Source organism: Anomaloglossus baeobatrachus, chromosome 1, assembly GCF_048569485.1.
Source record: "Anomaloglossus baeobatrachus isolate aAnoBae1 chromosome 1, aAnoBae1.hap1, whole genome shotgun sequence".
NCBI classification, from domain to species: domain Eukaryota; kingdom Metazoa; phylum Chordata; class Amphibia; order Anura; family Aromobatidae; genus Anomaloglossus; species Anomaloglossus baeobatrachus.
Window position 1 is genome coordinate 821,695,691 of NC_134353.1, and position 24,367 is coordinate 821,720,057.

At 43.2% G+C, this 24,367-nt stretch overlaps 1 protein-coding gene across 6 annotated transcripts in view; it reads left to right on the forward strand.

Moving 5' to 3' along the window:
- Positions 1-24,367, forward strand: part of MCTP1 (multiple C2 and transmembrane domain containing 1) — a 1,233,450-nt gene that overhangs the window by 1,195,703 nt on the left and 13,380 nt on the right. For all 6 annotated transcript variants that reach the window (XM_075325086.1, XM_075325087.1, XM_075325088.1 and 3 more), the window contains 2 exons: positions 17,485-17,594; positions 21,365-21,474. In XM_075325086.1, the coding sequence (XP_075181201.1) occupies positions 17,485-17,594; positions 21,365-21,474 (220 nt within the window). The remainder of the gene's footprint in view (positions 1-17,484; positions 17,595-21,364; positions 21,475-24,367) is intronic.

Here is a 24,367-nt window from a genome sequence, read left to right on the forward strand (position 1 = left end):
GTTTACCAACATCGGAATAAGGCCTACAAAGAAAAGAAAATGGCACCTGCAGTCAAATATAGTGGCGGTTCAAAAATGTTTTGAGGTTGTTTTGCAAAATTTGGCATTGGGGGCCTTGACTGTGTGCAAGGCATTATGAAATCTGAAAATTACCAAAGGATTTTCATTCGCAATGTAGTACCCAGTGTCAGAAAGCTGGGTTTGCGTCCTAGGTCATGGGTCTTCAAGCAGGACAATGACCCCAAACATACTTCAAGAATGACCCAGAAATGTATGGAAACAAAGCGCTAGAGAATTCTGAAGCGGCAGCAATGAGTCTGGATCTAAATCCCATTGAACACCTGTGGAGAGATCTTAAAATTGCTATTGGGAGAAGGCAGCCTTCAAATATGAGAGACCTGGAGCAGTGTGCAAATTCCAGTTGAGAGGAGTAAAGGCTACTTAACACGCTGCGATATCGGTCCCGATATCGCTAGCGTGGGTACCCGCCCCCATCTGTTGTGCGACACGGGCAAATCGCTGCCCGTGCCGCACAACATCGTGCAGACCCGTCACACATACTTACCTGCCCGGCGACGTCGCTGTGACCGGCGAACCACCTCCTTTCTAAGGGGGTGGTCCGTGCAGCGTCACAGCGACGTCACTGAGCGGCCGCCCAATAGAAGCGGAGGGGCGGTGATGAGTGGCCGGAACATCCCGCCAACCTGCTTCCTTCCTCATAACGGTCAGGAGGCAAGTAAGGAGAGGTTCCTCGTTCCTGCGGCGTCTCACATAGTGATGTGTGCTGCCGCAGGAGCGACGAACTACATCGTTACTGCTGCAGTAACGATAATCGAGAATGGACCCCCATGTCACCGATGAGCGATTTTGCACGTTTTTGCAACGATGCAAAATCGCTTATCGGTGTCACACGCAGCAACATCGCTAATGCGGCCGGATGTGCGTCACAAATTCGGTGACCCTAACGACTCTGCATTAACGATGTCGCAGCATGTAAAGCCCCCTTAAGAAGCTTGTTGATGGTTATTGGAAGCGATTGATTGCAGTTATTTATTCCAAAAGGTGAACAACTAAATATTGAGTTGAGGATGCCAACAATTTTGTATGTCCAATTGTTAATATTTTTGTGTGAACTTATCTCCAATTTGCCTTTTTTCTCTGGTTTTTTTTTTCTGTTTTGTTTTGTTTCAATAAACACAAAGGAAATAAACGTATTTAACAAAATGTGTAAATTCAATAATTTTCTGGGAGAAATGCTTCTTTTTCTGGAACAATTTCAAGGGTGCTAACACTTTCATCCATGACTGTATATATTTAGTTACTTGTGTTGGGTTTTTTGCATAATATTAAGAGTAAACACAGTAATGTATGAATATTAAACCAGGCGAAACCTCAAAACCTCATGATGTTCAATATTAGTTTCCACTAACCTCCATACTGTAGAAAATAAAGCACTATAAAGCCAAAATAATAAACAAGAAAGAGCTTTGAAGCTTTGGGAATGTGGGCTGCGTTCCCACCAGAACTAAACTAGAACAAACAAAAGAGTTTGAGAACATTGCCTCTTCTCGAATCCTATTTAGAAGATTAGTGTGATCTCATAAAGCTTTTAGACTTGTTTTTTTGTCCCTTGTATCATTTGATGTGTCAGAAAGGGTGGCGTCAGAGGTTATCACACTGAGCCAAGACATCTTAATTAACGTCTCTGTCGCTAGTTGCAGAGGTTTCTGCCACAAGGTGGCCCTTGAACATTACAACACACTTTAATCTGACAATAACGGCTTCATCTTCTCTTGTATCTGCCTTGTTATCTACAGATAACAGTAAAACAGGAATGTATCAGACAGCAGCCATCGAATTAAAAAAATATTACTGTTAATTGACAGCAATGCTTGCTGTTCCTAATTATACAGGATCTAATAACCCAAGTGGACATAGGGGACACAAGTGCATGACTTTAGATAACAATATAAAGCACACATGTGTCAATACAGTGGTAGAGGGTTGTTCGGTCTAAAAGGACGAGTCTGTAGTCCCTCTAAGTGTCACTCTATGTGAGTGCAGACTTGTGAATCGTCACATTGCACACACTGTGCACATTCTCCGGTCAAAGCCGGGGATGGCGGTCACTTTGCCGCAGGTATGGGATATTTTTACTCCCGACCAGTATCCAACTAGATGGACGCGGCCTCACTCAATACACAATGCACACTCAGTACAAATTCACCCTATTTATTCAGGTTAATAGTTTTTAGGGACATCACAGGTTACCTTTAATTTATTAATGGGGGTCACTTAATATTTTGCCCATAGCAGCCAAATAAAATGGAGCTTGCTTTTTTCTAGATCTGGTGAGAAAATGTGTCAGGTAATTTCACAGGTTGCTGGCAAAAACTCAGTTGTTTTCATCCATGATTCAGAGCTATTGGCTGATATAACTCACAATAATCGGTCCGTTACCTGTAAATGTGCTTTTCTACATGTCAAAAATATTGCCCTACAGTACTTGTGTCCAGAGGTGTAGCTAGAGATGAGGCAAAACTCATCTGAGTGGGCCAGTTACCTTGTTAAACATGTTTATAACTATGGAGGCACCCTAATCATAATGGGTAAAGGAGAACATCACCATATGACCATTCTGAAAACAAAATCACTATACAAGGACCAATACCAATATCACTTCCATGGTGGTAGATATTAGTTCTGCAGAACATATTAAGAGATTACAATACAAATATAGATAGTGGCTTACATATGACATTATTTTTGATGGGGTCATTCACTTTTCCCATCTTTTTCATATGGCCCAGACCACCATGACAACTTCTCCAGCCATGAATCGTCTGCAGAGTTTGCAACAAAGATACATTGGACTTCTTACATTTGAAGTACCGTCCCTATCTATTCCCAACTTACAGAAACCCCTTAACCTGCTGATTCTCCTATGCTGAGCTTGTTGCCATATTTATCTCTACATCTGGACCTTCTCTGTGGCACGGTAACCGTATCCTCTTAGTGCCCCATATAGTACTATGGAAATAATGCTCACCACACTGCCCCTTACATAGTAAAATGGCCTATTTGTGCCAATTAGATGGTAAAATTGCCCTTTTGAAAATATTTTTGTGTTCAGTGAGTGACCTACAAAGTAAAAATTCTTCCCGTTTGCCCATTTGACAAACACAATACTCTGAATGCCTTTATAATGTAGTAATGCCTCTTCAGTACCTGTTACGGTTGCTGTGGCACTGGAGACTATGTTCGGATTTCTTGCTACTGCACATGTGCAAGCGCTAGAGACTAAGTCCTATCTTGGAGCCATTGCACATGTGTGGGTGACATCATCGCTGACACGAGGTCACATGTCTCTGACACCTTCTAAGCTGATTGGCCGCTGGTCATGTGCTTGTGACGCTTTGCTCGGTGATAGGCCAGCGTGACGTCATTCCTGTCGTTCTGGCAGCGGATTGGCTCTGGTGTCCTCCATCTTGGATGAGGCACAAAGTCTATATAAGACCCTGACGCACGCCGCCCGGCGCTCAGTCCTCATGGTTCATGCATGAGAGTAGACGCTCTGTGCACGTCCCTCTAGGCATCTCTCTGTCTATGCTAGGTGAGCGCTACCGGCAGGGTAGCGTTCTTATACCTTACATCTTAGTGGAGCGGACATAGGCAGGTGCCTGAGGCACATGGTCCGGCTGGGCCTTGTGATTCTACTCGTAGGTGGATGTTGCCGCTAGGGTAACGTTCCTTATACTGCGTCTGGCAGTTGTACGTATCCTCGCACACTAGGGGAGCGAACATAGGTAGGAGCTTTGTGCGGTTTATGCTGCTGTCCGTCTCTTTTGCACCATTAGTAGAGCGGATCCAGGCAGGTGCCATATCTAGTGGTTCGTGTCCTCGCACACTAGTGGAGCGAACGCAGGTAGGAGCTTTGTGCGGCTTACGCTGCTGTCCGTCTCCTGGCACCGCTAGAGGAACGGACCTAGGTAGGTGCCATTTCACACTCACTGCTTTTGTCTCTGTGACCATTAACAAAGACCATACCACACACCCTCCAAGTAAGGGAGGAATTTATTTTATTTCCTAATTATATTCCTCTGTGAGTTTAACAGAGGTATTGCACTCTGCACTTGTGCTATTACTATTTACAGTGGCATACTTATATACCCCTTATCCTCTGCCATAGTCTGCAGCAGAGTCTTTGCACGGTGGACCCTTACTGTCTGATATCCCTTTGGGTTTTATTATCAGACAGCCCCCCGTAACATTAGGACTGAGCCAAGGGTCTGGCAGTTATGGCAGAATATCAGCAGTTACCCGTCCATCTTAGGATCCATGACAAATTCCATGTCTCACTGCTAAAGCTGGCTATTTTACCTCACGCTCGTGAAGTGCACTCTCCTGCCTCTGATTCCTCTCGCTCTAGCTATGAGGTACGAGCCATAGTTGGTTCTAAGATGGTTAGAGGGCGCAGGTTCTTCTTGATAGATTGGGAGGGCTATGGCCCGGAACATCGCTCTTGGGAGCCTGAGGAGGCTGTTCATGCTCCCGACTTAGTTACCGATTACCTGCGTCGCCGGGAGGGGGGCCCTTGAGGGGGAGGTACTGTTACGGTTGCTGTGGCACTGGACACTATGTTCGGATTTCTTGCTACTGCACATGTGCGAGCACTGGAGACTATGTTCGGATTTCTTGCTACTGCACATGTGCAAGCGCTGGAGACTAAAGCGGGCTTTACACGCTACGACATCGCTAATGCGGAGTCGTTGGGGTCACGGAATTCGTGACGCACATCCGGCCGCATTAGCGATGCCGTTGCGTGTGACATCGATTAGCGATTTTGCATCGTTGCAAAACAGTGAAAAATCGCTAATCGGCGACACGGGGGTCCATTCCCAATTATCGTTACTTCAGCAGTAACGAGGTTGTTCCTCGTTCCTGCGGCATCACACATCGCTGCGTGTGACGCCGCAGGAGCGAGGAACGTCTCCCTACCTGCCTCCCGACCGCTATGCGGAAGGAAGGAGGTGGGCGGGATGTTACGTCCCGCTCATCTCCGCCCCTCCGCTGCGATTGGGCGGCGGTTCAGTGACGTCGCTGTGACGCCGCACGGACCGCCCCCTTAGAAAGGAGGCGGTTCGCCGGTCACAGCGACGTCGCCGGACAGGTAAGTATGTGTGACGGCTCTGGGCGATGTTGTGCGCCACGGGCAGCGATATGCCCGTGTCGCGCAACAGATGGGGGCGGGTACGCACACTAGCGATATCGGGACCGATATCGCAGTGTGTAAAGTAGCCTTAAGTCCTATCTTGGAGCCATTGCACATGTGCGGGTGACATCATCGCTGACACGAGGTCACATGTCTCTGACACCTTCTAAGCTGATTGGCCGCTGGTCATGTGCTTGTGACACGTGGTCACATGTCTCTGACACCTTCTATGCCGATTGGTCGCTGGTCATGTGCTTGTGACGCTTTGCTCGGTGATAGGCCAGCGTGACGTCATTCCTGTCGTTCTGGCAGCGGATTGGCTCTGGTGTTCTCCATCTTGGATGAGGCACAAAGTCTATATAAGACCCTGACGCACGCCGCCCGGCGCTCAGTCCTCTTGGTTCATGCATGAGAGTAGACGCTCTGTGCACATCCCTCTAGGCATCTCTCTGTCTATGCTAGGTGAGCGCTACCGGCAGGGTAGCGTTCTTATACCTTACAGCTTTGGCTGCGGTCCGTATCCTTACATCTTAGTGGAGCGGACATAGGCAGGTGCCTGAGGCACATTGTCCGGCTGGGCCTTGTGATTCTTCTCGTAGGTGGATGTTGTCGTTAGGGTAACGTTCCTTATATTGCTTCTGGCAGTTGTTCGTATCCTCGCACACTAGGGGAGCGAACATAGGTAGGAGCTTTGTGCGGCTTATGCTGCTGTCCGTCTCTTTTGCACCACTAGTAGAGCGGATCCAGGCAGGTGCCATATCTAGTGGTTCGTGTCCTCGTACACTAGTGGAGCGAACGCAGGTAGGAGCTTTGTGCGGCTTACGCTGCTGTCCGTCTCCTGGCACCGCTTGAGGAACGGACCTAGGTAGATGCCATTTCACACTCACTGCTTTTGTCTCTGTGACCATTAACAGAGACCATACCACACATCCTCCAAGTAAGGGAGGAATTGCTTTATTTCCTAATTATATTCCTCTGTGAGTTTAACAGAGGTATTGCACTCTGCACTTGTGCTATTACTATTTACAGTGGCACACTTATATACCCCTTATCCTCTGCCATAGTCTGCAGCACAGTCTTTGCACGGTGGACCCTTTGCTTTCTGATATTCCTTTGGGTTTTATTATCAGACTGCCCCCCGTAACAGTACCCATTTAACATTTCATATTGTCCCCTGAGCACTCCTACATAGTAATAATGTCATAAAGTTCTCAGAGAGTCTTCATAGCAATTACCTTAATAATGCCCAAGTACTTCAACAAAACTAATAATGCCCCCTGAATCACTGACATATAGTAATAATTAGTGATGGACGGATCGAGACTGTAAAAGTCAGAATCCACACGGGTTCAAAAGTATCCGGGTGCTGGACCCGTGCCTGGAATTATCAGGGAACTCCAGGTATTGATCTGGATCTGGCACTTCGGTGGTTTTTAGTAATGGGAGGGTCTCATAGAAAACAAATTACAAATCTAGGACTTAATAGCAGCTCACAGCTGCCACTAACTCCTCATTACCCCGATTGCCACCGCACCAGGGAAATCAGGAAGAGCTGGGTTAAGTTCCAGGATTGTCACATCTAATGGTGGGGCAATCCTGGGCGGCTGCAGGATGTTATTTGTATGCTAAAGGGGGCAATATCCATGGGTCTCCCCAGCCTGAGAATACCAACCCCCAGCTGTCAGGCTTTATCATGGCTGGGTATCAAAATGAGGGGGGGACGCACACTGATTTTTTTTAAACTATTTATTTAAATAATTAAATTAAAAAAAAAGCTGCATGTGGTTCCTCTTATTTCGATACACAGCTGGGGGCTGCAGCCTGTAGCAGTATGTTTTATCTGCGCTAAGTATCATAATACGGGAGAACCCTATGCCAGTATTTTTATTTCTTTTTATACTACGATAGTGACCCGCAGAGAGTGCCTCTGATTGCTTGCAGTCAGCTCTGTCACACAGGCCGGGGGCATGTTTGACTGCAGCCAATCACAGAGGCCAGGACTGCCAGTGGTCAGGGAAGCAGTGAATATGGATGAGCAATAATGAGCAGCATGGAAGCATCTATAGCCGTTCCAGAAACTCTAAGTATAAAGCGCTTGCTCGTACTACCATTTTTAAGCGCCAGATTCTGGTCCCCATTGACTTATATGGAGACCGGTGTCCAGCAAGATATCTGGGATCAATTCTGCCATTCCTTTTCTAAGTCCGGTCTGCTCCGCTGATCCCGCATATCTGTGAGTTCACCCATCACTAGTAATAATGCCTCCCTTAGTCACCCCAAGTGTAATATTAATGTCCTCCTGAGTCAACCATATATAGTAATAATGCTCTTTGAGTTCCTGGACATATAGTAATAAATGTTCCCTGAACCCCCCAAATATAGCAATAATTCCTTTTCAGTCCCCCCACATATGTTATTAATGGCCCCTATGTATACAAATAATGTATTCTGGGGATAAACCAGGGCACATTATTAGTGTTTGTGGGGGGACTTAGTGGTCCCTTGTAGTATATGTGAGGGAGCTTAGAATATTGCCCCTTAAGTCCCACTCAGATTTACTAATAATTTCCCCCTTAGTACCACCACATATAGTAGTAATGCCCCCTTAGTCCCCCCCCACACACCCAGTAATAATCCCTTCTGAGTTCCCCCACATATAGTAATAATAACCCCTTTATTTCTCCCACATATGTAGTAATGCCACATGTTCCCCATAAAAAATAATAGTGAGCCCCCCCAAAAAAATAAATAATCATACACTGTATATACTCACCTAACGCCAGATGCTGAGTCCGCCAGCACAGTCAGAGTTTCGTCGTCATCATGCCACCTCCACAGGGGGAAAGCAGTGAATATGTGATGGAATAATGAGCGGCCAGCTTTTTCAAAAGAGGAAAAGCCGCCGGAGCTTTGTGACAGCTGTGCAGCGCCGCGCTGGTGATCGGGGATCGGTGAGTATGAGAGAGGGGGGAGAGGGATAGACCGACAGAGAAAGAGACCAACAGAGAGAGAGAGACTGACAGAGAGACAGATTGACCGACATCGACAGACCTCACTCATTTCCAGTGTTTTCTGCAACATGCGATAAATGTATTTAGAAAAACACATGTCACTAGGATGGTGTGTGCCGTCCGTGTGACATCCGTTTTATTTCACGCACCCATAGACTTTCATTGGAGTGACTCGCACGTGAAACTCACCAAAACGCAGCATGCTGCGATTTTTTTCTCAGTCTGATTTGGACTGAGAAAAAAATAGCAGATCAGAGCTGCCTCATTGATTAACATTGGTCCGAGTGCAATGCGAGATTTTGTCGCATTGCACTCGTGCGAGTTAATCGCAAGTGTGACTCCAGCCTAAAGCAGAGAACAGTAATCTTTGGAAATGTAGCTGTTTTGAGGCTATAAGGCCCTGTGCGCACACTGCGTTTTTACCCGCGTTTTTTATGCGTTTTTGCTGCAGAAATTTCTTGAGAAAATGGTTGTAACCTTTCTGCAGACATTCCCCAGCAAAACCTATGGAAAAAAATAGCTGTGCGCACACTGCGTTTTTTTCTCAAGAAAATTCTTTCAGTAGATTTTCTTAAGAAAAAGAATGAGCATGTCACTTCTTTTCTGCAGCTAACTGCGTTATTCACTCCATTGACTGTAATGTAATCATGAAATAGCGCAGGGAATAACGCAGGTAGCAAATTATATGCGTTTCATTGCGTTTTCCTGCGATATTACTACGTTATTTTGCATTTTTCGGGAAATAATGTTCATCACTGCCCTGCGTTTTGCAGGGAAGTGATGTCATTATGACAGGAAGAGGAAGCGGAGCAGAGAGTAAACACACACAGATCACACACACACAGACACAGACATATAGAATACACATAGAAACCAAATGTACATATTAAAAATAAAAAACGGAAAAAAAAATGTGGGCTCCACCGTATTTTTACCGTCCAGCCAAGGTAAACACACAGCAGCGGGAGGGCGAGGGCCATGGTTAATGCCCCCCCTCCCGCAGCCAAGAATATCAGCCCGCTGCTGCCCCGAGAATGTCGCATCCGTTATGTGACAGTCCCTGCGTGTCCTCGGCTCTTCCCGATTGCCGTGATACGGTGGCAATCGGGGTAATAACGAATTAATGGCAGCTATGCGCTGCCACTGAGTCCAAGCAGCGTCTATGAGACAGCTTTCATGGTTAACCTGTAAGTAAAGTGAATAAACACACACACACACACCGAAAAATCCTTTATTTTAAATAAAACACAAAAAAGCTCCCTCTTTCACCACTTTATTAACCCCTCAAACACACAGCTCCGGCGTAATCCATGCAGGTCCCAAGACGCCTGCATCCAGGCTTGTCTGACACATACTCAATGCAGCCTCATTCAGTGAGCGATGCTACAGGGGTAACTACAGGTCATTTCTCATGGTCGGTAATCTGAACACATTACTGTCGCGGTCGGAAGAGGGGACGCTGCGCTCACCCACTGCTCAGGTCCGGCTGCTGCTGCTCGGTCGGTGGCTCGAGCGGTGGGCCGGATCCCGGGGACTCGAGCGGCGTTCCTCGCCCGTGAGTGAAAAGGGGGTTGATTTTGGGGATTTATTGTCCGTGACGCCACCCACGGTTGTGGTGAGATTGGTGACACCACCGCTGCTCTGGACGGGGATCCCGGGAGCGATGACAGGGAGCAGCTTGGATGTTGGTTCTCCCCTCCGTGGGTAGGGGGTTGGTTGTCCCGGGGCCTGGTGATGGGGTAGGGATAGATGGCAGGCGGGTTACGGGGCCTGGTGAGGTGCAGGGTCGTGGGGGCAGCGCTGTGCCGCACGGCACGGTGGTACTCACTCAGCCAGTAACGAATACACAGTCTCCGGTAAAACAAACGGCTGGATGGACGGGTCCCACAGATGGCTGCGGTGTTTCTCCTCCCGGCAGGTTGATGGTGACTGCCTTTCCTGCACCTGTGTAGTGTGTATGGTTCCAATGGGTTCCCACCGGTAACTCGCTCCCCAGCTTGGATATGTGCTGAAGGAGCCCCTTTTGCGCGCAGGCTCTGGCCCTGGGAACTGTAGCCTTGGCGGTGACTGTGTTTCCCTCCAACGGTTGGACTGTTGCCTTTTATCGGGACTTGGCTGCTGGGAAACCCCGGAGGTTCCCTTCGCTAACGAATTTGACAATTTCAGCGGCGACTCCTAGCCTTGTCGGGGTCCGTAAGCCCTGCCGGTTGGTGCAGGCTTCTCTTTGCGTACCGGTCCGGTACCGCCGGGCCACCGCCTGTCCACGGTCCTTACGGCTAGCTCCAATAGACCTCTCCTGCAGACGGTCACCACCGTCTGCCAACCTTGCTGTTCCGTCCGGGCCACACACCCGGACCGCTTTCTGTCTGCTCCACTACCACTTTCCTTCCTTCCACTTCAAACTCTCCTCTAAAACTCAACTCCTCTCCTCTCTTTTCCTGCCTCCAGGACTGTGAACTCCTCGGTGGGCGGGACCAACCGCCTGGCCCACCCCCTGGTGTGGACATCAGCCCCTGGAGGAAGGCAACAAGGATTTTATGTTTTGGCTTTGGTGTGCCTGACCGGGGTGGGGGGTGTGTTGGTGTAGTTCCTGTGATGACCTGGCTTGTCCAGGGCGCCACATTACCGCTCGCGAGAACTGCAGTGTATCCTCACAGGGACTCTATCTATTGATTATCTTTCCATCTATCTATTTATCTGTCTATTTATCTACTTGTCTATCTATTTATCTATCAATTATCTATCCATCAATCTATCTATTCATCTATCCATCTTTCTATCTATCCATTTTCTATTTATTTATTTATCTATCTGTCTATCTATCTATCAGTCTATCCATCCATCTATCTATCCATTATCTATCTGTCTATCAAATATATATCTATTATCTATATTATTTATTGCTGTTAAAGTATTAAAAAACAGGGCCCAACCTGCAAAAAAATGCACTAAAACTCACTAAAAACGCATGTGTTTTCGGTGCGTTATTGGTACGTTTTTTTTAACGCAGGTGCGCTAATCCTTCATTCTCATGACATTTCTTAAGAAATTTCTTGAGAAAAATCCTTTTTCTAGTGCGCACAGAGCCTAATTCCTAAATTGTTTCCATGTTCTTCCTGCTTGGTCTAGTTTTGTTGGCAGCAGGTTATTGAAGATACTCTCCAAGGGTTCAGCAATAACGGTTGGTTTATTCAGGAACAATTAGAACAAACATAGTAAGCTTAATAGATTGCAGGAAATAATTTCTGTATGTTTCTATCTGCAGCGTATGCATGCAGCTTCCTTTCTCATGGACGCAAGGATCAGACTACAGTCACATCCTCTGCCTGTGAGACCTTCTGGAGTTTTTGGGTTTTTTTACAATAACTTTATTAACAGCATACAAACCTACCAACTAAACACTCAGACAGGAATGAAGTTGTTGCACTAAACATATGCCAACAAGTTTTAAACTGTCTACATTTAGCCGGGTCTTCCAGGAATAGATAAAAAATGTATAAAAAAAAAGTCAAATAAATTCATAAATACCTTTAATTAGAAAACCACTTTGTCTAGACAGGTAATCACCATAGTACAAGAAAATGGCCAATGTTTTGGTAAACTTTAGGAAAGGTTTCCATCAATGTTAATAGGACAGGTGCCGTGATCAAGTCAAGAAAGAAGTTCCCCTCACTCAGCATTCAGAAGGGCATATTGCACACAGTCTACACATCATCTTGTTATTTTCAACACCCCTGGGATCTCCAGTATTAGATCAAAAAGACAGGGTGTACAGCAGTGTGAGCAGCCTCTTCATAAAACAATTCTGGTGTTTCCAGTATTATAACAGAAAGACATGGTGGACAGCTGTGTGAGCAGCCTCATCTTACCTCAGCATTCCTATGATCTCGAGAATTACATCAGAAAGACAGAGTGATTAACAGTGTCAGCAGCCTTTTCTTCCTACCTTAGCACTTCTGATATTTCAAGCATTAGATCATACAGACAGGATGGACAGCAGTGTGAACTGCCTCTTATTATTGTAGCACTTCTGGCATAACAATTATTAGATCAAGAAGACATGATAGACAGCAGTGTGAGCAGCCTCTTCTTACTTTAGCACCACTGATATCTGCAGTAGTTGATCAAAATACATTTTTTTCTTGAACAGAGGAGGTGGAGCTTCCTACTGCATCCATTAATATTCTAGGACAAAGTTTTGTTAGTGTACCAAGTTGGCGGTCATTGTAATGTACAATAGAGAATACCTCCCTAGACAAAACAAGTTTGATACACTAATTAAAGCTATTTAGAATTTTTGTTTTATATTGCCCATTGTACCGTGCACCTTTGCTATATTTCTCTGGTTTCTCTTACTCAACATTTTGATACATTTGTTAATCTGCCACTCACTGTATATTCTTTAAATAAAAACTAGATTGAAGAATTTTGTAAAATTCAGACCCTTCTTATCATGTTAGGTTTTTTAATAATGGAACCTCTTGAGCTTTTAACTTGTGGGAAACAAAGTTGAGCATCAGATTGTGAAGTGTTCACCTGAAGTCATCACTTTCATACTGTACATATGGCGTGCTTATTTGTGCCTTGATCACTCCTGCTTTGCGTTGCTAAATAAAGTCCTCGGTGTATTCTAGAATTATGGAGGTTATGAAGATTCTGTTCTTCAGTCATTCTGTTTATAGCAGTCAGTTCTGTCACTTTTACCCACCCCTCGAAATGTCACAGGATTACATGATTCATATTTCTTTCATCTCTCATTTCCTACATCTCTACGTTTCTGTTCCTGTTGTGTATATCCATCTGCATATGTGTGTCTATATACAATATGCAAGACTGATTTATCTATGCTTAAAGGAGCAACTGTTCGCTCTTCCAAATAATCGGAAAAAGTTTTGTTAATTTCTAATTTCATTTTTTTGAAATTTGTATAAGTTTTCAAATAGATACACTGTAAGGTCTCATTCAGACATCAGTAATTTTTCGAGTACGCAAAGACCGCATTTCATCAGTTTTTTTATCAGTATTTGGTCCATGTGTCAGTTTATACCATCAATTTCATAATTATTTGGGGGGTGTATGAGTTTTCTTAAGCATCTCCTATAATACAAACTCAAAGCCCAAGAAAAAACAAAATGAGCATATAAGCTACAGAAGGTAAACATTAGGGATGATCGAATACTTCGATTATTCAGCTTCGCGAATATTTTACGAATACCTCGCCGCTATTCAACTATTCGATGCGCAATGTAAGTCTATGGGAAGCCCGAATAGTTCACAATAGTTGTTATTCGCGTTTCCCATAGACTTACATTGCGCATTGAATATTCGCGAATAATCGAATAGCGGCGACGTATTCGGAAAATATACGCGAAGCCTAATAATTGAAGTATTTGATCATCCCTAGTAAATATCTAAAAATATTGATAGTACACATAAATAACATAGGGTATTTAATTAATGCTCATTTGATAAAAACAAAAGCCTAAAAGCCATCCCATGGCGACACAGTGTACCTATCAGGATGGTCCTAACCTCTCTCTAGTATTGAAACCATACCATGTGTCAAATGACATCAGTGTGAATGAGGGTAGAGCAGGACAGGGTCCCAATATAAAGTCATGCATGGCTTTTATGCATTTTTATCAAACTAGCTTTTTGTAGGTGCCAAAATATTGAGCTTGACTCTTTATTTCATTTGTGCCTTTTTTGGCTAGATTTTGGTGATTTTTGTCTGTTTTTCATGTGTACCTTATTCTTCTTTTACTTTGACATTGGAGCGTGTATCTAACCCATTAACAACTGCGGGCCGTAACAGTACATCCTAAGGCATATAGTTGTGCAATACGCACACATGTCAGCTGATTTCAACTGCTGACATGTGTGCCTCACAGGCACAGGTGGATCTGCGATTCACTCGTGCCTGTTAACCCCTTAAATTGCTCTGTTAAAATGTGGCAGAGCGATTTAAATCCCTGCCACGGAAAATGTTCACTTACCCGGCCCCATCGGCGGCACTCTGATATAATTACTGTGAGCCAATGGTTGCCATGTTGGCACAGGTTTATGTGTTGACTCCTGTAGCTATCATGAGTCACTTCCTGTTTCACCTGGCCGAGTGCTGCCAGTAACAACAGGTATTTCTGGTGATCACAGCTTTGTAGCTGTGATTAACAGAAATGAATGAGCGATCAGACTGCTGATCCTTATAGTCGCCTAGGGGGACTAGTAAAATAAAAAAAAGTTAAAAAAAAAGTTTAAAGAAATAAAATAAAAAAAAAAATAATAGTTCAAATCACTCCCCATTTGCCCCATTTAAAATTAAAGGGTTAAAAAAATAAAATTATACACACATTTGGTATCGCCGCGTTCAGAAATGCCAAATCAAAATACAAAATCAATTAATCTGATCAGTAAATGGCGTATCAGCAAAAAAAAATCCAAACGCCAAAATTAATTTTTTTTGGTCACCGCAAATTTTGCACAAAATGTAATAACAGGCAATCAAACCATAGTATGTGCGCAAAAATGGTACCATTAAAAATGTTAGCTTAAGGCACAAAAAATAAGCTGTCACTGAGCCATAGATCCCGAAAAATGAGACCGCTATGGGTCGCGGAAAATGGCGCAAAAAATGTGCCACTTTTTTGGACAAAAGTCTGATTTTTTTTTTATCCCCTTAGATAAAAGTAAACCTATACTTGTTTGGTTTCTATGAACTTATACTCACCTGAGGCATCACACGGATGCTTCAGGTTTACCATGTATTGAACACGGTGAATAAAATATCCCAAAAACAATCTTGTAATCACACTTTTTGTGCAATTTCTCAGCACTTGGAATTTGTTTGTCCTTTTCCAGTATACTATATGGTAAAACTTATGGTTTCATTTAAAAGTACAACTTGTCTTGCAAAAAACAAGCCCTCATATGGCAAAATTGATGGAAAAATAAAAAAGTTACAACTCTCAGAAAAAAGGGAGCAAAAAAAAAAAAACAACGAAAAACGGAAAATTGGCCAGGGATGAAAGGGTACATGTTCGCCTGTTTGTTTGTTTTTATGCAGATCATTCTATTTTGGTTTACCTGATATTTTTGCTTGATTTTGACTTTAAAAATGACATGCTAATTTTTGGGGGCAAATCAACTCTGTTATAGCAACCCTACCCTTACCCTTTGGAGTGTTTTAATATTTTACTGAACTTTTTTAAAATAAGAAAAATGACTTAAAAAAACACAAATGATGAATTGGTCTCTTTGTCTTTTATAATTAGTATTAGGCCAAGTTCACATGAGCATATGAAATATTGTTTGTTTTTCATCCAGAAAAAAATGATATTTCAGTGGTATTGTCTTTTACATCAACAATTGAAAAATTAGTTAAAAACAAATACATTTCCTATATTAATATATATATCTGTAAAAACTGTAAAAAAATAAAAAAAAGTGGATACTATATGGATAGTGTTGGTATGGCTGCAATTTTTTAATACACCTATTGACTTTAATGGGCGAATCTGATGTAAAAAATGGATTAGAGAAGTGTATACTGCTAATTTTTATATGCAGACCATCAATTAACTTGCATTGGTGTGTGCTGCTTGTATGCTGTCAGTTTTGCATATGGACAGCATCCAAACATATAATTTGCTGGTGTAAATGAACCCTTTTAGTGGCGTGTTCACAAAACGTCTCAGGCTACAGATTTTTTGGGAATTTGTCATCAGACTTTTACTATGTAAGCTGAAGACAAAATGCTGCAAGGGTTAAAACATAGGATTCAATGATGCCTGTCTTGTTACAGTCCATTCTGTTGGTTATTTGCTGTGTTTATTTAAGCAGCAGAACCCTTTTCATTGCAAGACTATAAATTCACACAGGACAGTCCAGCATGCCACTTTTCTGATTGACACCTCAGTGTCAATGTACAATCTCTATAGAGAGCCTGATGTGGGTGGAGCCAGCTCACTCACCTCTGCTAGATGGATAAATCTAAAAATTCTGATTGTGTCAGAATGGCTCCACCCAGTAATCTAAGTTATACATTGTTGGAGTCATGATCTCTTTGCCTATATCATTCTGCTCTCAGATGAGGTAGCAAAAACCTGCTGACAGATTCCCTTTAAGTGTCTTAATCCACAAGAATCAAGTAAATGGACATATGTGAGAACTATGTGAGATTCAAATGAGACCAATGTTTATCTCACATTTGTAAAACTAAAACACTTGGATGTTTGAAGAACATTAAATTGTGCGAACACGTATCAAAACTGGAATGCTTGATAACACAGCATAGTAGTAGTGGTCCATATTTAGCGTATGTAGAACATATAAAACAAGCCAAAGCAATAAAAAAAATAAAATAATTTTTCTATATCAATATCCATCCAATGTTCCTTACCAACAAGGTTCTATGTTTTTCTTCCATTCACATAATTCTAGATTGTGTCAACATAATAAGCTTCATATAATAAAAAGCTATAACTCTAAGGGGCCCTTTGCACACTACGATATCGCAGGTGCGATGTCGGTGGGGTCAAATCGTAGTGTGTAAAGCATTTTTGATGCGAATAACGAGCACAAAAGCGTCGTAATCGTATCATCGGTGTAGCGTCGGTCATTTCCATGAATTTGGAAAGACCGATGTTACGATGTTGTTCCTCGTTCCTGCGCCAGCACACATCTCTGTGTGTGAAGCCGCAGGAGCGAGGAACATCTCCTACCTGCATCCCGGCCGGCTATGCGGAAGGAAGAAGGTGGGCGGGATGTTTACGTCCCACTCTCCTCCGCTTCTATTGGCCGCCTGCCGTGTGACGTCGCTATGATACCGCATGACCCGCCCCCTTAGGAAGGAGGCGGTTCGCCGGCCAGAGCGACGTCGCAGGGCAGGTGAGTGCATGTGAAGCTGGCGTAGCGATAATGTTCGCTACGGCAGCTATCACCATGATATCGCAGCTGCGACGGGGGCGGGGACTATCGCGCTCAGCATCGCAGCATCGGCTTGCAATGTCATAGTGTGCAAAGGGCCCCTAAGTGTAAAATTGGTTTCCTGCCCACAATGTAAAGAAAAAACGAAAAAAACACAAAACCTTTAGTAGAATTCTACAACCATGCCCCGATGCACTCAAGGACTTTTCCACAGCCTGTGTCTCTTAACAGAAATTTCTGTCATAACTATAGATATTTTATGACTGTAATGTTATTGTAAATCATTGGGTAGGGTGAAACCGTTTGGTAATGATCCTCATTTTCTTTTCCCCTTAGGACTGTGAGAAGAAAGGTTTTATGAATAAGCTGTATGCCATCCAGGAGGTCTGCGTTAGTGTCCAAAATGTTCTTGATGAAGTAGCTTCCATTGGTGAAAGGATAAAGAAGTAAGTATCCGCAATACTAACGGACTCAAAAGAATATGGTCACAGATTAACCATTGCACAGACAATGGTTTGGCCTCATCCAGATATCCGAGAATCTTGTACACTTTCTCTCCATGTTTTTCACAACTAGAACACTTTCCCATGGCTGTTCACATGTCTGGGTAATCCTTCTAAAAAAAAAACTATTTAGACGTCTTAGATCAAAATTACCCATACAAGTCTTTGGTCCTGTGAACATCACTAGAAGAACACATTGTCATCCATGCACAATCTGTGTGCTGTCACTTTTTAACATGGTGGAGGATTGGAGAAGCTTTGCAGATTATTTAGTTTTTCATACATGAAAATCACTGAAGAATCACAGAGATAAAACTGACATACTGACTAAACACTGATGAAAATCCGATCATAAACACTGAGGGATAATTTATACGTAAGTAGAAAAATTGACAAAGTTTCATGAGTGATTTTGGTCACAATTTTATCCAAGTTTTATCAGATTATGGTCACAGTTTCATAAATTTTTCTTGTACATGAAAAAAAATGAAAATGTTCTCAATTCTTTTCCTATCTTACAGTTTGTGTAAATTGGACTGTTCTTAGGTGGCATCTGAGTGCTGTACAATTGTTTCACAGACCTATAGACTTGCATTGCCAGTTTTGATGCGACACTCACATCAAAATTGAACATGTCCCCTCAATGTCTATGGAAAATCATGGACATGTGAATGACCCCATTCACTATTATAGCACTCATAGGCAAATAACCAACGTCTGATGAGCCTAATGAAAGGTGGTTTTTTTGCATAAGAGAAAAATAAGTGATGTAAAATGAGGCCTATGGGCTCATGCACACTTTGCGTAATAGCATGCATTTATGCTGCGTATAGCACTGCAGTGTAAATGCATGCGTCCTGCGTCCCCTGCACAATCTATGACGATTGTGCATGAGACGTGCGCACGATGCTTTTATGAACGCAGCGATTTGGGTAAATTTTGACCCAAATCCGTGCATTCATAAAAGCAGCATGTCAATTATTGCTGCGTTCTGGATGCAGCTCCTGCTCTGTCTATGGTGGGGGCAGCAGCCAGAGCGCATGAAATCGGCTTTTTTTTAACAAAAATACTGCATTCATTACGCAGTGTTTCTTCAGCGATTTGAAGCGCACATTTACTGTCAAATCGCTGCAGAAGAATCAGCAGTTACGTTCGCATGAGCCCTTACATTTGGTTGAGGGCTATACCAGAGAGTGGAGTCTGACAAGTTCACCTAACAGAGGAAAACAGATACAGGTACAGGTAACTGTAATCAATAAACCTAGGAGTCAGAAACAGTCAATCCAATACACAGAGTAAATCAGACCCCCTTCTTAATAGTCACTGAAACCAAAGAACTTTGTTGCTCATGTACATAGACATCCATTCCTGAGCTGTTTTCAGTAGCCATATGCCAAATGTCACACACAGAGTAGGAGATGTCCTTATATACCGCATGACACACACGCTCAAACCGACAGACGTCTGACACACTACAAAAACACCACAAACAAAGGGGAGACACCGGAGACACTTTAACAAGACGGGGAACTACGGTTAGGGAGAGGGGTGAGGAGACACCTCCTGAACTCACCTCAAGCTGTTACCTGAGCTCCATAGTGCCTTTATATGGGGTATGCCAACCCATTGCCGAGTCGGATACCTAATCCCTCTCTAGCCCTGCAAACACCATGGCTAGGGAAATGGCCGGCTGGAAACACTAGTCTCACTGCTGCACTAGTAAACACGGAGGGAAAGGAAAGACAGACAGGGGGATAAACATAAGGATACAAACATCAAACTTCATCAAACTGAGAGTGTACCCCTGGTATGTACTGTTATTTTCTGTGTGAGAACTACTCCAGTTCAAGGTCAGCACATACCCCAGATCCTGACCTGGGGAGTAACCATAAGCCAGTTATTATAAGTGAATGTACAAACGAAACAGCAGGAACTTGCAGCTGTCACCTTTGCAGGTCTGTTTTATCACAGGAGCAAGTGTTTCTTCCGCATATCAGCCCTCTGAGCGCATCATATATCAAATCAGTGACATGTAGGCTTTGTGGCCAATGGAGCGCTTATGTCACAGAGTTGATTAATGAAGGCTTGAGATGCAGCAGAAACATTTGCTCCTGTGATAAAACAGGCAGGCAAATATGCTGCCTGAGAAAGTAACAGCTTGTGCCCCTGCTGTGTCGTGTCTGTACACTCACTTATCATAAGTAGGTTATGCTTCCTCCCCTGGTCAGGAGCCATGGTATGTGCTGACCATGAACTGGAGCAATTCTGCATTGTAGGACACATCAAATAACAGCTTATATTAGGGACATATATATAAGATTATGTATGGAAGCATTTTTTAAACACATCCAATTGTGAAACTTATTTTAAGATGTATTAATTAAAATGTATTTTCTTTATGGGGCAACTCTTTTAATGATCTAAGTACTAAAGTGAAAATGACCCACAACTTTCACAGCAGAACATTGATACGCACTAAACATAATAAGCAACAATAACTGTAATGCGGGCGTCACACGGTACGATCTATCATGCGATCGCACGAGCGATCGTACCGGCCCCCGTCGTTTGTGCGTCACGGGTAAATCGCTGCCCGTGTTGCACAAAGTCGTTAAACCGCCATCACACGCACTTACCTGCTGAGTGATCTCGCTGTGGGCGACGAACATCCTCTTCCTGAAGGCGGAGGGACGTTCGGCGTCACAGCGACGTCACACAGCGGCTGGCCACTAGAAGCGGAGGTGCGGAGATGAGTGGGACGTAAACATCCCGCCCACCTCCTTCCTTCCGCATTGCCGGCGGGTGCCACGGGGCGCAGGTAAGCTGTGTTCATCGTTCCCGGGGTGTCACATGGAGCGATGTGTGCTACCCTGGGTACGATGAACAACCAGCTGAAAGAAAAATAAACGATTTTTTTAAAAATGAGCGACATGTGACAGATAAACGATTTGCAAACGTTTTGCGTTGCTCGTAGGTGTCACACAGGACGACGTCGCAAACGATGTCGTATGTGCGTCACGAAAACCGTGACCTCAACGATGCATCACACGATAGATCATCTCGTGTGACGCCCACATTCATCTATAAACAGCAGCTTGTTGACTGTTTCCAGTTAGCAGCACAAAGCTCTGAATACAATGAAAGTTTTACATTTTACAATGGGCGCTTATACAGTTAATGCCATTTATAAGGCTTATTTTCACATATTGACTAGTGTCTCATTTTAATTTAGTTGACGCTGATCATATTTGGTTAATAATCCATGTCTTATGCTAACAAGGTATATAAAATTCCCATTCTCTATCGCTTATTGTATATGGCTACAGTACAGCCAATATATTAATAGGACTGGGGATGAGATGGTTGATTTATACACATATACATTTGCTGCTGTATGAAGACATGATAAAATGTTATTATTCATGATGAAGAGCTCGACGGTCGATATTCCCAGTTAAGTGTATTATTTCTAGTAAGTGAGTTATTGGATATTGAGCAGTGATTAATAGGTGCCATTGTCTGTAATGCTGTTGAGATACAATTTATTTGGCACCATTTATCTCTGCATTTCCTCTTGTGCACATCCAGGAGGAAGGAATGAAGAGTAATATGCCTACATGTCTCGTTTAGACGTGCGCACTTTATTTGTTATGTCTTTTATTAGATATATTAGAGGATTAGTCGTGTGACTCATGCCATTTTTTTCCATGTAGCACATTCAACTGGACGGTCCCATTCTTAACCTGGCTGGCAATTATCGCCCTTTGTGTGCTTACGGCAGTGCTATATTTTATCCCGCTCAGATACATCGTTCTTCTGTGGGGTAGGTAACAGATTGGGTGAGCTATTGATGCTGCTCAGTGATAAGTGTTTTATAAGAGAATGACTGATAGGGTCGGCAGCTGGAAGGTGTATGAATGGAGAAAAAAAAGCCAGAAAAATCTCCACCTTCCTCTAATTATATGGAAATTGTACCCATAATAATAAACCATTTTATACAGTCTGTAGCATAGCTTTGGGCCCATCTTAAAACATGCATCACAGCCCAATATGTCTGCACTAGGAAAAAAATTGATACCAAAGTAAAGTTTCACTTACTTTGGTCATTATGTTAAAGACCTGTTAGTAGTTGCAGCCTTGTACCATTACCACTCTACCGCTCAGTAGCCCGTGGCACCAATTCATCATTGACATTTTTTTAAGTCCCATTTAATTTTTGTCTTTGCTTTTTCCTTGTGCCGAATTATTCAAAATTGTGCCTGAAGTTCATGAATTTTACGCAAATTCAAAAATTATCCATATTTTTGCCTTGAACCTATGTTGCCACTTTTTAGCATAAAAGTTGCACGCTTCGTAGAATGATGCAAATATTGTGGCAAAATGACTCACATTCATAAAATTATTCTAATGGGAAATGGAATATGTTTGTGACAATTTTTGTGACTTTACAAAAGTCGCAAATTAGAAGTCAATTGAAACTTTCTGGATACCCCAAACTCTGTTCACAGGCAAGCGCATGTAAAAGAGAAAAGAAAAGGCACAAAAAGTAAAAAGTCAACAAAAACAGGCACAAATGCAATAATGAGTCTGGCCTGGTTAATAATGATAGATGGATGCAGACTGTAAAAATCAGGATCCGCGCAGTTTCAAACTTACCCAGGTGCTGGACCCAGGTGTGAATCTGGTTGTGGAAATAAAAAAAAAAAAGGAAAAAAAATAAAATAAGGATGGAGCGAGCACTTCATACTTACCAAGGTTCCTGTGTGACTGTAGTTGCTCCCACGGCTGCTCATTCACTTCCAGGACCTCTCATTACCTTCATTGCATATGCACTGCTTTCCCCGCCCACTAGCTGTCCTGTTGTCTGTGATTGGTTGCAGTCAGACTCGCCCCCAGCCTGTGTGACAGCGTCTGCCTGCAATAAATCACAGGTGCTGACTGTGGGTCTATATTGTGCAGTAAAATAAATAAATACAATTTTGGCGTAGGGTCCGCCCGTATTATGATACCCAGCACAGATATAGCATACGGCTACAGGCTGCAGCCCCCAGCCCTGCACTTATCTTGGCTTTGTATCAAAATAGGAAGAACCACATGCGACGTCTTTTTTTTTAATTATTTAGTCTACTACGTTTGGATTTTTGTCTCCAGTAAGCATATACTCCTGAAAATGGTGCACGACCAGAGCACACGGTGACTCTGTCTGCACTGTTATAGTCAATGTCCCAATTGGCACATACAGTTAGGTCCAGAAATATTTGGACAGTGACACAAGTTTTGTTATTTTAGCTGTTTACAAAAACATGTTCAGAAATACAATTATATATATAATATGGGCTGAAAGTGCACACTCACAGCTGCAATATGAGAGTTTTCACATCCAAATCGGAGAAAGGGTCCTCTTTTTCAAGGGACCAAAAGTAATTGGACAAGGGACTCTAAGGGCTGCAATTAACTCTGAAGGCGTCTCCCTCGTTAACCTGTAATCAATGAAGTAGTTAAAAGGTCTGGGGTTGATTACAGGTGTGTGGTTTTGCATTTGGAAGCTGTTGCTGTGACCAGACAACATGCGGTCTAAGGAACTCTCAATTGAGGTGAAGCAGAACATCCTGAGGCTGAAAAAATCCATCAGAGAGATAGCAGACATGCTTGGAGTAGCAAAATCAACAGTCGGGTACATTCTGAGAAAAAAGGAATTGACTGGTGAGCTTGGGAACTCAAAAAGGCCTGGGCGTCCACGGATGACAACAGTGGTGGATGATCGCCGCATACTTTTTTTGGTGAAGAAGAACCCGTTCACAACATCAATTGAAGTCCAGAACACTCTCAGTGAAGTAGGTGTATCTGTCTCTAAGTCAACAGTAAAGAGAAGACTCCATGAAAGTAAATACAAAGGGTTCACATCTAGATGCAAACCATTCATCAATTCCAAAAATGGACAGGCCAGAGTTAAATTTGCTGAAAAACACCTCATGAAGCCAGCTCAGTTCTGGAAAAGTATTCTATGGACAGATGAGACAAAGATCAACCTGTACCAGAATGATGGGAAGAAAAAAGTTTGGAGAAGAAAGGGAACGGCACATGATCCAAGGCACACCACATCCTCTGTAAAACATGGTGGAGGCAACGTGATGGCATGGGCATGCATGGCTTTCAATGGCACTGGGTCACTTGTGTTTATTGATGACATAACAGCAGACAAGAGTAGCCGGATGAATTCTGAAGTGTACCGGGATATACTTTCAGCCCAGATTCAGCCAAATGCCGCAAAGTTGATCGGACGGCGCTTCATAGTACAGATGGACAATGACCCCAAGCATACAGCCAAAGCTACCCAGGAGTTCATGAGTGCAAAAAAGTGGAACATTCTGCAATGGCCAAGTCAATCACCAGATCTTAACCCAATTGAGCATGCATTTCACTTGCTCAAATCCAGACTTAAGACGGAAAGACCCACAAACAAGCAAGACCTGAAGGCTGCGGCTGTAAAGGCCTGGCAAAGCATTAAGAAGGAGGAAACCCAGCGTTTGGTGATGTCCATGGGTTCCAGACTTAAGGCAGTGATTGCCTCCAAAGGATTCGCAACAAAATATTGAAAATAAAAATATTTTGTTTGGCTTTGGTTTATTTGTCCAATTACTTTTGACCTCCTAAAATGTGGAGTGTTTGTAAAGAAATGTGTACAATTCCTACAATTTCTATCAGATATTTTTGTT